The sequence below is a fragment of the Tamandua tetradactyla genome, chromosome 1, assembly GCF_023851605.1.
Source record: "Tamandua tetradactyla isolate mTamTet1 chromosome 1, mTamTet1.pri, whole genome shotgun sequence".
Lineage (NCBI taxonomy): Eukaryota > Metazoa > Chordata > Mammalia > Pilosa > Myrmecophagidae > Tamandua > Tamandua tetradactyla.
In genome coordinates, this window is record NC_135327.1 from 10,698,740 (window position 1) to 10,714,370 (window position 15,631).

The 15,631-nt window shown below is 37.9% G+C and overlaps 1 protein-coding gene and 1 long non-coding RNA gene across 8 annotated transcripts in view; one reads left to right on the forward strand and one right to left on the reverse strand.

Moving 5' to 3' along the window:
• CHD6 (chromodomain helicase DNA binding protein 6) overlaps window positions 1-15,631 on the forward strand; it is a 261,441-nt gene that overhangs the window by 217,447 nt on the left and 28,363 nt on the right. For all 7 annotated transcript variants that reach the window (XM_077168258.1, XM_077168263.1, XM_077168247.1 and 4 more), the window contains 2 exons: window positions 589-718; window positions 2,378-2,438. In XM_077168258.1, coding sequence (XP_077024373.1) covers window positions 589-718; window positions 2,378-2,438 — 191 coding nt within the window. The remainder of the gene's footprint in view (window positions 1-588; window positions 719-2,377; window positions 2,439-15,631) is intronic.
• Window positions 1-15,631, reverse strand: part of LOC143690646 (uncharacterized) — a 43,210-nt gene that overhangs the window by 6,121 nt on the left and 21,458 nt on the right. The window lies entirely within an intron of this gene.

The following is a 15,631-nucleotide window of genomic DNA, read 5'->3' on the forward strand; positions in this document are numbered from 1 at the left end:
CCAAGTTCTCAAATTTACATTCAGTTCTTCCCTCACCTGTGATGGGGGTCTCTCTCCATATTACTGAGCTAGAGATTGACTTTGTTTGCTTGGAGCAGCATGAAAAGGGTTTTGATGATCATGAAGGAGTTTCCCACTAGGTAGTTCTGTATGATAATAGATTTAGGTCTTTACATGGTCAAGTTTGCCTCCTTATAAGATAACACTAGATTCAATAAAATAATTATAAATTATTTTTAATAATATTTAATAATAATAATATAAATTAAAAGTGATTTTTTTCCCATCATTTTCCTTCCCTTCTGAGTCCTTCATCTGGATCAAAAACACTCCATCTGTTGGATTTGGGAATGTGGTGAAAACAACCCAAAGCCTTGGCCAATAGATTAGGATTTCGTTGCATTTGGCCAAGCGTTGTTTTTCTCCAATAGGAAATCTTTATAGGACCCAATTAATCTTAAATATTTTTTGTTTGGTTTTTTTTTTTGTTTTTTTTTTTTTACTTAATAAAGGAAATAAAATGACTGTCTTGAGCCAAAGCAGAGAGTTCTGACATGATTTCTGGCTTTTCTCATTACTCTTATTCAGGTTATGAGAGGTACAATGCCATGAGAGCAGACCCGGCACTTTGCTTCCTGGAGAAAGTCGGCATGCCAGATGAAAAGTCCCTTTCTGCAGAACAGGGAGTCACAGATGGGGCTGCGGACATTCCTGAAAGGTAAGAAGCCACGTGGGCCAACCCTGATGTGGGTTCTTCCACATCCGTCAGGCAGTCCTCATAGTCGCTTCTCAGCGTACTCAGAGTCTGGCATCGCCGTTACACCAAGGTCAAACTGCCACTGCCTTCCGAAAGTCCTACCGTTCTTCGGCCGCAAGCACTTTGAACCAAATATCAGTTTGTGTCCTTCATAGGTTCCCCGGGCTACTTGTCATCCTTCCTTGTTCCTTAACCCAGGCTTATCTCTTGTCTGGTCTGAAAATGTTCTAAGAATTCAGACCTTTCATACCTGGCAGAAAGCTGAGAAGAGGCATAGCAGGTGGAAGTTCCTCAGATGAAAGCTAGGCATTATTTAAGCATTGTATAGTCCACAAGTGAAGTTATATAGGAGCCACTGCTTGACAGCCATGGCAATTTGACCTTGTCCGTGGGTTGTATGCAAAAAACTATGAGCATATCCCTTTGGCTGATTTTATTTACTGTTGGCATAATCCCAAAATGAGTAAATTCATAAGAAAGCGAAATTAACCCAAAACTGTAGCTCTCCTAAAATACCAATTCAGAATATAAAACCTATCTCTTAGCTTGGTAAACTTCTAGCCTGATCTCCCCAAAAGTAGCAGGCGCTGCTTCACATTGCCTAGAACTGAGGCCAGGCTTAGGCATGCGTGGGGGGGGGGGGGGGCTACCAGGAGCTCCTACCCATCTGCTGTGGACAAGAAGAGAGGGAAATGTGTTTTCCATCTGTCCTGGTGAACACACGTGAACAACCACAACTATGTTCTCTGTCCCTAAGGTGTTTCCTGTGGGCAGGTAATAAAGATGCATTCTGGGAAATGTTAAAAAATGGCCAAGTGACTGGTAATCCTAACGTTAGATTCCCTGGTTCAGGAAAAATACTCCCCGAGGACCAGAATGTGGCTTAAAGCTTATATGTTTGTGAGGTGGCTGTTCTTTCTGTGATTAAGCAATAAAGGTAGGAGATTTGCCTGCCTCCAGGACCTGAGCAGCAAGGACAGAAATATATGAAAGTCAGTTTTAAAATGAGCCATCAAAGTCAGATAGGCATCAACAATAATTAAACTCACGAGAGACAGAGAGAGGACATTAGACAGCTAACCTGAGGCAGGTGTGCGATGGCAGTGAAGGGGGCGTGTCTGTCCCCCTCAGGAGCTACAGCACAACTCCCTTCCAAGATCACGATTTTGTCTGAAGATTTATCCTCCTGTGGTTTTGGGGGTTGGTGCGTCAGTGCTTGCTTGGTTTGTGCAGTCTTCAGTCTCCAGAGTCTGTTCTTTTTTCAAAGCAACCATTTCAAGTATCTCTTTTTCTCTCATGGTATCACTGTTGACTCTGAACTTGCTTGCGCAGGTCTTGGGGCTGGGGTCTTATGCTAATTCAGCCCAGAAGCTTACCAAGTCTCAGTTGAGTAGGGGTCCTTGCCCACAGAATTGATGATGCTGTTTGGCAATAGTTTCTCTCATCATCACTGTCTATTGAGTTCTTCAGGAAGGCAGGGAGGGGAACACGAAGATTTTGAGCACCCGTGGAAGAAAAATTTACTAATATTCCCTTTGGTTGATGATTTTTAAGATTTTCTTGCACTTACCAGAATAACCCCTGGATGATATATAATGCTTTTTTTTAATTTTAATTTAGAGGCAACACAGATAAAGAAGACAATACTGAGGACAAATTAGATGGCCCTCAGAAACAAATGGTGAGTTAAATGTGCTGTAGTGTAATCCATGAAAGAAATAATATCAGGAGAGAAACCCCTATCTTGGTGGTGGTGTCAGGGAACTCAGCTGCATTGTTGCAGTTACATTTCCATTTCTCCCAATAGGTTATGAAAGTTGTCAAACATACAAACTGCATTGCCTATTTATTTTAATTAAACTTTTTATTTAAAGATAATTGTGTATTAAATGCAGTCGTAAAAATAATACAGGGAGAGTGTGCGTACCCTTTACCCAGTTACCTGTGGTCACACGGCCTCTCACGCAGCGTCACAGCTAGGACACTGCATTGGCGTGGGAAAGGCGCAGAGCATGTCGGTCCCCACGAGGACCTTCATGTGCCGCTTTATGACCACACCCGGTTCCCTTCTGCCTCGCTCCTTCCTTAGCCCCGGCACCCCCCAGCCTGTTATCCCCTTCTTTAGTTTTGTCATTTTAAGAATGTTACAGAAGTAAAATCATATAGTAGGTAATCTTTGAGGATTATTTTTTGTTTTGATTTGTTCTTTTACTCAGTATAAGTGGCTGGAGGTTCATCCAGGTGGTTGCATGAATTAATAGTTTATTCCTCTTTATTGCTGAGTAATATTACATGGAATGAATGTGCCATAATTTGATTAACTATTCACCCAGCGAAGAACATTTGGGTTGTTTCCAGATTTGGGCTATTACAAAGCCTCTAGGAACATTTGCATACAGGTTTCTGTGTGAGTTTAAGTTTTCATTTCTCTAGGATGAATGTCCAGATGTGTAATTGCTAGATTGTATGGTAGTTGTATATTTAGTTTTTTTAAGAAACTGCCAAACTTTTCCAAAATGGCTGTACCATTTTACATTCCCACGAGCAATGTGAGATGATCCAGTTTCTCTACATCCTCTCCAACATTTGGCAGTGTCAATATTTTTTACTTGAGCCTTTCTGGTAAATGTGTGGTAATATCTCATTGTGGTTTAACTGTTTTCCAAATAGCTAATGATGTTGAACATCATCTTTTTACATCCTTATTTCCTTTGTCTTCTTTTTCAAAGTGTCTCCTCATGCCCTTGGTCCATCTTTTGATTACACTGGTTGGTTTTTTTGTTCATTTGTTTTTTACTGTTGATTTCTTTTTTAAATAATTTTATTTGGTAATTGACTGTTAGTTTTTTTTTTGTTTTTTTTTTTTTTTTTTAAAGACAGAGAAGGAAGGAAGGATGGAAGGAAGGAAGGGAGGAAGAAAGGGAAACATCTTTAAACATTTTCTTATTTTATTATATTTTGTTTGTTTGTTTGTTTTTTACATGGGCTGGGGCCGGGAATCGAACCGGGGTCCTCCGGCATAGCAGGCAAGCACTCTTGCCCGCTGAGCCACCGCGGCCCGCCCCAGACTGTTAGTTTTTATCCATGTTGACAGAGTATAGGTTTTTGAAAACATTGACAAGTGCGTAGAGAATCATTGTACAGAATCTATTGGATGACTCTTCATCCTCATTACTTTTCCTGGGCAGTAGTACAAGGATATGGCATGCAACATTCCTTATTCTTTTGGCTCAACAGGTTTGTTGAACCTGATGTCACTGCCATCTCCTTCATGGCAAATTTCCAGTTTTCTGTGAGTGCCAAGGGGCATATTTCCTGAAGGCCTCTCCATGAAAGTGTTTGTGACCATTAATGGCATGCTCCCTCATCACTGCTTCACAGATGGCAGAATGGCTTCTCACCACTCTTTTTGCAGGAGCTATTCTGCCTGGACCAAGTTGAAAAGTTACCGTTGAGTTTTGAAAGTTATTTATATATTCTAGATTTCTAGTCTTCTGTCAGATATATAGCTTGCAGATATTTTTTCCTACCCTGTAGCTTGTCTGTTTATCTCCCTCACAGGGTCTTTCACAAAGCAAAAGTTTTTTATTTTGATAAAATTTAAATGATCAGTTTTTCCTTTTGTGAATCGTGTTTTTGGCGTCAAATCTAAGAACTGCCTAGTTGTAGATCCTGAAGATTTTCTTACTTTTCTATTTTTCTAGTTTTCTGTCTTTCTCTGTCTTGTTTTTTGTGTGTGTGCCAGTGGGGGTGGGGGGTGGTGTCGGGAGTGCTATGGATATCTCATGGCTTCAGAACCGTTGGTTGAAAAGGCTGTCTTTCCTCCGTTGAATTGCTTTTGCGTCTTCGGAAAAAATTCATTTGGACATACCTGTTTGGATCTCATTTGTGGGTTGTCTGTTCTGTTCCATTTATCTATGTGTATTCCTCTGCCAGTAGCACACAATCTTAATTACTCTACCCAAATCATAAGTTTTAAAAAAGCAGGTAGGCTGATTCCTCCCTCTTTATCATTTTTCAAAATTGTATGATTCCTACTTCCTTTTCCTTTCCATATAAATTTTTAAATAATCTTGGCTCTACAAAAGAGACAAGATTTTGATTGGAGTTGCATTAAACCTGCATATAAATTTGGGGAGAATTAATATCTTTATTGAGTCTTCCAAAACTCGAACCATTGCTCCCCTTTTATTTCTATCTGCTTTGATTTTTTCCATCAGTATTTGTAGTTTTTGGTTTCATCAGTGTTTTATAGTTTTCAGCATGTAAGTCTTTTCTTATTTTGTAAGATTTGTATCTAAGTATTTCATTTTCTTTGGAGTGATTGTAAATGATATTGTAACTTTAATTTCAATGTCCATGTGTTCATTGCTAGTTTATAGAAATACTATTGATTTTTCTAAGTTTATTTTGTATCTAATAACCTAGCTGAACTCATTCACAAGGTCTGAGAGGTTTTTTGGTAGATTTGGGGACATTTTCCATGAAGACAGTCATGACATCTGCAAGTAGAAATGATTGTATTTCTTCCTTTCCAAACTATAGGCCTTTTATTTTCTTTCCTTATTGCACTAATTAAAAAACTTTCAATACTATATTGAGTAACAGTGATGAGAGTATACGTTCTTTATTTGCTCCAAATCTTGGGGAATATTCCCAGTTTTTAAAAATTTTTTACCATGAAAAGTATTGATCTTTTGTCAAATACATTTTCTGCATAAATTGATATGATCTTATGATTTTTCTTCTTTTAACTATTAATGTGGTGGATTACATTGATTGATTTTTCAGATATGAACCAGCTTATATCCCTAGATAAATCCTACTTGGTCATGGTATATAATTCTTTTTATGTGTAGTTGAATTTTATTTACTAATATATGTATATATAAATACTTATGTTGTTTACATTTAGGTGCTGGTATTTTTTTAAGATTTTTGCATTTATATTCCTGAGGGATAATGGTTTATGGTTTTCTTTTTTTTGTACCATCCTTGTCTGGTTTTGGTATCAAAGTAATGTTAGTGTCAAAAAAATGAACTGGAAAAAAAAATGAACTGGGAAGTGTTCCAATTGATGTTAATTCTTTAAACATTTGGTAGAATTCTCCAGTGAATCCATTTGGGCACGGAGCTTTCTTTTTGAGAGGGTTGAATTATGAATTCAGTGATCTATTTTTTATTGGGTGAGTTGTTGTGATAAGGTATTCTTGAATGATTTGGTCCATTTCATCCAAGTTGTCAAATTTATATGTGCTGAGTTATTTAGTATTTCCTTATTATCCTCTTGATGTCTACAAAGTTTATAGTGATATTTGATACTGGTAATTTGTCTCCTCTTTTTTCTTTGTTAGTCTTGCTTAGAGATTTGTCTACGTCACTGATCTTTTTTGAAGAACCAGCTCTGTTTCATTGGTTTTGTCTATTGATTTCCTGTTCCCAATTTCATTTATTTCTGCCCTTAGCTTTATTATTTCCTTCCTTCTACTTTGGGCTTATTTTCCCTTTCTTTTTTCTAGGTTTTTGAGGTGGGCTTTAAATTATTAAGTTGAGACTTTTTCTCTTGTCTAATATATGCATTTAATGCTATAAATTTCTTTCTCAGCACTACTTGAGCTGTATCCCACAAATTTTGCTATTATACTTTCATTCTCATTTAGTTTAATGAATTTTTAAATTTCCTTTGAGAGTTCCTCATGGACCTGGGGATTATTTAGAATTGTATTATTTAGTTTCTGAGTCTCTCCTATTGTCTTTCTGTTCCTGATTTCCGATTTGATTCCTTTTATGGTCAGATTACACAATCTATTATTTCAGTTGTTTTAAGTTGTTAAGGTTTGTTTATGGTCTTAGTATATGTTCCATGGACCTTTGAAAAGAATGTGCTTTCTGCTGTTGTTGGGAAGAATGCTCTCTAAACGTTGTTAGTCCTGTAGGTTGATACTGTTGTTGTTGAATTCTTCTCTATCCTTGCTGATTTTCTGTATAGTTGTTCTATCAATTGTTGAAAGAGGTGTGTTTTTTTTGTTTTGTATACTGTATGGCAGGGTCACACTTCATTCTTTTTCCATGTGAATATCCCTTTATTGCAGCACCATTTTATGAATTTTTGTTCGGTTGAGTTTTTGTTTTTCTGTTGTTGGTTTATTTTGCTTGTTTGTTTGGGAAGTGCATGGGCCATGAATCAAACCCCTGTCTTCTGCATGGCAAGAGTGAATTCTACCACTGAACTACCCTTGCACCCCCAAAAGAGGTATTTTCTCCATCGCCTAGTGGACATATTTTAATATCCAGCTATAATTGTGAATTTGTGCATTTCTCCTTTCAGTGCTGTCACTTTTTTCTTCAGATATTTTGCAGCTCAGTTGTTTGGTTCATAGCGTTTAGTGTTGTTTTGTTTTGGTAGACTCATCACTCTTTCTGGTAATGCTCTTTGATCTGAAATCTACTTTGTCTGATATTAATATAGCCACTTTTGGTTTCTTTTGGGTAATGTTTGCTGCATGATATGTTTTTCCATCCTTTTACTTTCATCCTGCCTAAATCATCATATTTGAGTTTCCTGTAAACAGTCAATAGTTGGGTCATATTTTGTAATGCACTCTGCCGATCGTTCTTTTAATTGGTGTTCTTAGACCATTGACATTTAATATAGTTATTGCTACTTTAAGGCTGCCATTTTATTTTTTGTTTCTGTTTTCTGTGTTTTTTTATTCTCGGTTTTTTTTCCTGCCATTCTGTGTGTTACTTGGGCATTTCTAGAATTCCGCTTTGATTTTTCTGTAGTGTCTTTGAGTGTATCACTTTTTTTTAGCTTTTTAAAGTGCTTGCCCTAGGTATTTCACTATACAACATAACTTATCCATCACGGGGATCCTTTTACCTGTTGAAATAAAGTGTAGAAGCCTTACCCCCATTTATGTCCCTTTGCCCTCCCCCAGTTATAATATAATTGTCTAAATACTTCCTCTACAGCTGTTTAGTACCATACCAGGTAATGTTACAATTTTTGCTTTATCTTTCAAGTATAATTGAGAAAAAACGCAAGAGAGGAAGGAAAATCTGTTCTCTTTGCCCATATTTTTACTCATCATGTTCTTCTTTTTGGTGTTCCAATGTTCCTTCTTTTATTATTTCCTTTCTGTTTAAATAACTTCCTTTAGCCATACATTTAGAGTAGGTACGCTGGTGACAAATTCTTCTAGTTTTCCTTCATCTGATAATGTCTTAATATCCCCTTTATTCCCAATGGATGGATGTTGTCTCTGAATACAGGGTTCTGGGCTGACAGTTCTTTTCTCTCAGCATCTAAAAAATGATTGCCCAACTTCCTTCAGGCCTCCGTGGTTCCTGATGAGAAATCTGCCATTCAAATTATTTTCCCCCTATAGATAAGGCATCTTTTTCTGTCTTGCTGCTTTCAAGATTTTTCCTTTGTCTTTAATTTCCAGAAGTTTAACAGTAATGTTTTTTATGTGAAATTCTTTGGATTTATCCTGTTAAGGGTTTGCTCATCTCTTCAATCTGTAGGTTTATGCTTTTTGACAAATATGGGAAGTTTTCTGTGATAATTTCTTCTAGTATTTTTTCAGATCCACCTTCTTTCTCTGCACTTTCCAGGACTCTGCATGGAATAGACATTCTCTTATTACAGTTCTACAGGTCCTAAGTCTCTGTTCTTCCTTCCTGTTTTTATATTTTTTCTTTTCTTTTTTTCATTCTGATTTTCTTTGTTGTTCAGATTGGGACTTTTTTCTGTCTTTGCTGAGACTTTGCTTTTTTTTTTTTCCCATTTTTGTAAAGTACATTCAGAATTGCATAATGAACCTTTTTTTTTCATATGGGCAGGCACTGGGAAACGAACCCGGGTCTCCAGCACCTGAGACACTGTGGCCCACTCCATACTGAAGCATTTTTATAAGGACTTTTTTAAACTGTTTGTCAGATAATTCTGACATCTCCACCTCTCAATACTGGCATCTAAGGATTTTTTTCATTGAGTTTGAAATCTTCTTGATTCTTTGTATAAGTCATTTTTTATTGGAACTGGGACATTTAGGGTATTATATTGTGAGACTCCAGATCTTTTTCTTTATGCTACAGAAATAAAACCTTTTATTTTATAGACTCATAACCAAAATCTTTTCAATTTTCAATACAGCCCAAAGGTTCCCCTTTTAAAATAATTTTCATAATCAGTAACCAGTTAGGAACATTTGTGCCAATACAAATGCAGTAACATACCAATCAGCAAATTTAAACAGATGCTTAACCCTTGTTATATTTAAGTAATACATCAATTAATAAATAGACTGCACACACTTACTAAAAAGGCATTAAATGCTTATCACACTGATTAACAAGTAAACAGACATCAGCTCTTACTTTACCCAGGTAGCACATCAGCTAGCATTTAAACAGGCCTATTTAATTTCATTAAACACCAGTCAATTGTAGGATTACTCATTTTTTTTAGATTAGGGTCTCAAACCCTGTACAGTACAGTACCCAAAATCAGAAAGTACAGCAGACTCCAAATCTTATTTAAACCTTCCTTTAGCTGATTTCCTCAGATATTTCTCTGACAGGGAAAGTGCCACTTGATGTGCCACCTTATTACTACCAAATGGGGGGTATAAATTCAGGTTCCCTCCTCTGTCCTTTGACACCTTTGGACTGCCTCATTCTTGCTCACATGGCCTTCACTGACACTGTAGGGTGATGTAGTGAGTTCACGTTTGAGAGTTTTGGAACTGATCAAGAAAAAAGCTTGACCACTAGATGGCAGTAACACTCAAGATAATTTTTCAGAGCATCGCTTTGACAAATTGTGTGAGAAGGATTATCCTTTACATCATAGGGCCTTTCAGAGGCTGCAAGTGGGAGACACCCACCAGCAGTGGAATGGGGGAATGGATGGGTCAGTGTGAAGGGGAGTTCCCAGGTCAGAGAACTCAGAGGGACACAAAAGGCTTGAGGTCCTATAACTGTAAGATCTTATCTTATCTGTAGCTAGCAAATGTTAGGTAGTTTTGCTGGGTATGCAAAGCAGATCAGTTCTAAATGGCTAAAATTTGATTATTTGGGCTATTTTATTTACTCTTTTTTTTTTTTTTTACAAACAAACACTCCCCCTTCCCCCCCGCATGTCCCTTGTAAGCTTTAATGTTTTCCATCTCTCTGAATTTGCTATTTCTAGTCCTCTCTTATAAGTGCTGTTATACAATTTTTTTCCTTATGTGCCGTATTTATTTCATTGAGCATAATGTTTTCAAGATTATTCCATGTCACAGTATGTCTCATAACTTTGTTCTTTCTTATGGCTAAATAAGAATGAATGTATGACATTTTATTTAGCCATTCATTTGTTGGTGGGCATTCGGATTGTTTCCAGCTTTTGACTAGTAAAAGTAAAGCTGCTGTAAACACCAGTGCACAAGCATCTGTTTGAGGCCCTGTCTCCACTCTCTTTGGGTATGAACCTAGAATCGGAATAGCCAGGTCGTATGGTGAGTCTATATTTAACATTTTGAGGCTCCTGCTATATTGCTTTCCACAGTGGTTACAAATATATTTTACATTCCAAATTTAGGCTATTTTGAAAGCAGCTGAGTATGTAAGAATTTGAGTTTGGCACTGGGAGGCTTTTTTCATCTAACTGATGGGTCCAAGCTCCTGTGAAGGAGTAAACAACACACAGGGCAGTGCACAGGGTCCATCTTTGGCTCATTTAAATAAAGTTGTGGGGGTTTATTATTGCCCATCGGAGATGAAAGTCCCAGATCCAAACTAGACTTTTTCCGACACTGCCTTAGACAGCGATTTTACCTGGGCCACAGTTTTTTTCTGTGTTATTGGGCTGGAGAATAGGGTTTTTGTCTGAAAGTTTTCTGTATTGCCCACCTGCGCCTTTCCTATTCCTTTAGCCAGAGAGGACAGACTTTTGATGGGGCTTTTGTTATCTGTACCTGTGGCATTTCTAGGTAGCTGGCTTCATTACCTCTAAGTCTAAGGTACATGAGGAAAAAAGAAAACCTGGAAATGCACCGCTGTGTTATTCTTTGGGTCCCACATCCATATCTGGTCTGCTTTATTCTTTCTGTCTTTCAGGGTTCCCTTATGTTTGTTTTATATGTAATGTCCAGGGATTTTAGTTGTATTTAGCATGGGACATAAGAAAGTAAATGCCATCTACTCAAAATTCCCCAAAGCAGAAGTCTGCATTGCATTTTAAAATTGGGTTTCTGGAGAAAAAAAAAAAAGTATGGGTTTCTGGGGTTTTGCATAAACAATTCTTCACTTGGTCTCCCACACCATTTGACCAAATGTTCTCTGGTATTGACCTGGGGAGCAAATGTATCTCCCAGAATTTTATGCATCCTGGATCCCAGAGATTCCCATAGCATTGTTCTGAAGCAGCTCCATTGCCAGGGTAATCTCTCTTCTAATTACTACCCAAAAGTTATTATTTCTTTTCTCTTGGTTCTAGCTTGGAGAATGTGTGCTGTTTGCTTAGCCTCTGTTCATCTCTAATCCCTATAACAGCGATAATGAGCATCACTGTTCCAAAATAGGAAACAATTATATATTGAAAATATTTTTCCCATTACCCCTGAGGTGTGAGAAGTAATGGATTCAACAAACCATCATGAGCACCAGACCCAGGACCTGAAGGGAGTTGGGTTTTGGTCTTGGCAATTAAAATCCAGGTTCTCAGAGCCAAGATGGCGGCTTAGTGAGGTGTGGGATTTAGTTCGTCCTCCAGAACAACTACTAAAAAGCCAGGAACAGTACAGGACAACTGCTGGGGCCACGTCAGTGCCGGACACACAGTGTACCCCAGTCTGGATCAGCTGGACCAGTTGTGAGCTCCCCTCCCCCAGAACCTTGAGTGCCCCAAGCTGTGGTGGCCAGTGCCCCTCCCCCACAGGCTGCATCCCAGAGGGAAAAGGAAAGGGACTTTACTAGCAGCAGGGGCTGAGCACAACTAAGCTCCAATTGTAGAATTAATTAACAAATTCTGACTACTAAAAATAGGCCCCCAGCTCAGCTGAATCTCGTCAAAGCAGAGGTAGCTGATTTTTGCCCCAGCACTGAGGAGACAGGGCTGACAGGAAAAAGAAAAAAAGAAACAGAGGGTTTGGGGATTGGATAGCACATAATACTTGAAAGGGTCTGGGCCCTGAAGGAAAGAAGGGGGCACATAGGATCTGAAGGTACACAAAGCAACATGCCAACTTCTGCTCTTGTTTGGCAAACCCAAGGAACAGGGGTCCTGGTCTAAGAAGGATTTTTCTCTTTCTTTTTTGTGGCTGTATTTCTACAAAGGCTTGACTGCCTTTCGATACAGTGGCAGGGCTTCTCAGGCTGCACCTGCCCCAGGCATAAGCAGAAACAAGCTTGTTTGAGAGCTTGTCTGGAGCCTGTACCTTCCCCCAGGAGAGGGTTGGGGCCCAGATCACATGGATTCCCTCCCTCAAGGAATTCAAATCCCAGGGTCTAGAAATTGAAGCGATTAAAGCCAGCCTACAACCTCTCCTCTGTCGCAACCACGCCCCAGCAGGGAGAGTCTGCTGAAGTCAAAGGTACCACATCACTTTATGCTGGTGGGACCTGCAGGCAGAAAAGTGCCACATACTGGGCAGAACAGGAAAAACACAGTCCAAAGACTTCATAGGAAAGTGTTTCAACCTGCTGGGTCTCACCCTCGGGGAAAACTGACGCAGGTGACTCTTTCCTCCTGATAGGAGGCCAATTTGGTCTGGGAAAATCCAGCTGGGGTCTATAATACCTAAGTAGACCCTCCTAAGGGTGAGGGAAAAAAAGGCACCATACAGGCAGGGCAAGAAAGAAGAAAACAAGAACTGAAAAATTCTCCTCTGTTAAACAAAACCTACGCTAGTGATCCAGAATAAGCTGAACTGAATATCAAAGAACAGACAGACAACAAAGTCATCTAGCAAGAAAATCCTATGTAAAAGAAGTGAAAACAATCTCCAGAATAAACTAATTAAGGTAATTAAATTACTAGATACCAGCAAAAGATAACGAATCACACTAGGAAAATTGAAGATATGGCCCAGTCAAAGGAACAAACCAACAATCCAAATGAGATACAGAAGTTGAAACAATTAATTCAGAATGTTCAAACAGACATGGAAAACCTCATCAAAAATCAAATCAGTGAATTGAGGGAGGATATAAAGAAGAAAGGGAATGAACAAAAAGAAGAAATCGAAAGTCTGAAAAAACAAATCACAGAACTTATGGGAATGAAAGGCACAGTAGAAGAGATGAAAAAAACAATGGGAACCTACAGTGTCAGATTTCAAGAGGCAGAAGATAGGGTTAGTGAAGTGGAGGACGGGACATCTGAAATCCGACAAGCAAAAGAAAATATAGGGAAAAGAATGAAAATATATAAGCAGACACCGGGGAATTGAATGACAACATGACACACATGAATATATGTGTTGTGGGTGTCCCAGAAGGAAAAGAGCAGGGAAAAGGAGGAGAAAAACTAATGGAGGAAATTATCACTGAAAATTTCCCAGCTCTTATGAAAGACTTAAAATTACAGATCCAAGAAGTGCAGTGTATACCAAACAGGATAGATCCAAATAGATGTACTGCAAGACACTAATTAGAATGTCAGATGTCAAAGAGAAAGAAAGAATGTTGGAAGCAGGAAGAGAAAAACAATCCATTACATACAAGGGAAGCCCAATAAGACTATGTGTAGATATCTCAGCAGAAACCATGGAGTCAAGAAGACAGTGGGATGATACATTTAAATTACTAAAAGAAAAAGAACTGCTAACCAAGAATTCTATATCCAGCAAAATTGTCCTTCAAAAATGAGAGAGAAATTAAAACATTTTCGGACAAAAAATCACTGAGAGAATTTGTGATCAAGAGACCGGCTCTGTAAGAAATACTAAAGGGAGCACTAGAAGCAGATATAAAAAGACAGGAGAGAGAGGTGTGTAGAAATGAAGACTATCAGTAAAGGTAAAAAGAAGAAAAATTATATATGACATATAAAATCCAAAAGGCAAAATAGTAGAAGAAAGTACTTCCTCATACAGTAATAACACTGTTAATAGATTAAACTCCCCAATCAAAAGACATATACTGGCAGAATGGATTAAAAAAACAGGACCCATCTATATGCTGTCTCCAGGAAACTCATCTTAGACCCAAGGATAAACATAAGTTGAAAGTGAAAGGTTGGGAAAAGATATTTCATGCCAATAACAATCAGAAAAGAGCAGAATATACTGCTACCCAACAAATAGGCTTCAAATGTAAAAGTTAAAAGAGACAAAGAAGGATACTGTGTATTAATAAAAGAAACAATTCAACAAGAAGACGTAACAGTCATAAATATTTATGCACCAAGCCAGTATGCTCCAAAATATATGAGGCAAACACTGAGAAGAAAAATAGACACATCTACCGTAATAATTGGAAACTTCAATTCCCCACTCTCATCAATGGATAGAGGATCAATAGAGAAGCAGAGAATTTGAATAATACTTTAAAAGAACTAGACTTAACAGGCATTTATAGAACATTACACCCCATAACAGCAGGATACACCTTTTTCTCAAGTGCTCATGGATCATTCTCAAGGATAGACCATCTGCTGGGTTCCAAAGCAAGTCTCAATAAATTTAAAAAGATTGAAATCATCCAAAACACTTTCTCAGATCATAAAGGAATGAAATCGGAAATCAATAATAGGCAGAGTGCCAGAAAATTCACGTATATATGGAGGCTCAACAACACACTCTTAAACAACCAGTGTGTCAAGAAATTACAAGAGAAGTCAGTAAGTATCTCAAGGCAAATGAAAATGAAAATACAACATATCAAAATGTATAGGATGCAGCAAAGGCAGTGCTAAGAGGGAAATTTATTGTCCTAAATGCCTATATCAAAAAAAGAAGAAAGGGCAAAAAATCGAGGAATTAACTGTCCACTTGGAAGAACTAGAGAAAAAACAGCAAACTAACCTCAAAGCAAGCAAAAGGAAAGAAATAACAAAGATTAGAGCAGAAATAAATGAAATTGAGAACATGAAAACAATCGAGAAAATCAACAAAACCAGAAGTTGGTTCTATGAGAAAATCAGTAAGATTGATGGACCCTTTGCAAGGTTGACAAAAAGAAGAGAGAGGATGCAAATAAATAAAATCAGAAATGGAAGAGGAGATATAACCACTGACCCCATGGAAATAAAGGAAGTAATGAGAGGATACTGTGAACAACTTTATGCTAATAAACTCAACAATGTAGGTGAAATGGACAACTTTCTAGAAAGGCATGAATAACCAACATTGACTCAAGAAGAAATAGACACCCTCAACACACCAATCACGAGTAAAGAAATCTAATCAGTCATTAAGAAGCTCCCCAAAAGAAAAGTCCAGGACCAGATGGCTTCACATGTGAATTCAACCAAACATTCCAGAAAGAATTAGTACCAATCCTGCTCAAACACTTCAAAAAAAATTGAAGAGGAGGGAAAGCTACCTAACTTATTCTGTGAAGCCAATATCACCCTCATACCAAAGCAAGAAAAAAATATTACACAAAAAGAAAACTACAGACCAGTCTCTCTAATGAATATAGTTGCAAAAGTCCTCAACAAAATTCTAGCAAATCGAATCCAGCAGCCCATTAAAAGAATTACACATCATGACCAAGTAGGATTCATCCCAGGTATGCAAGGATGGTTCGACATAAGAAAATCAATTAATGTGATGCACCATATCAACAAATCAAAGCAGAAAAACCACATGATCATCTCGATTGATGCAGAAAAGGCATTTGACAAAATTCAACATCCTTTCCTGTTGAAAACACCTG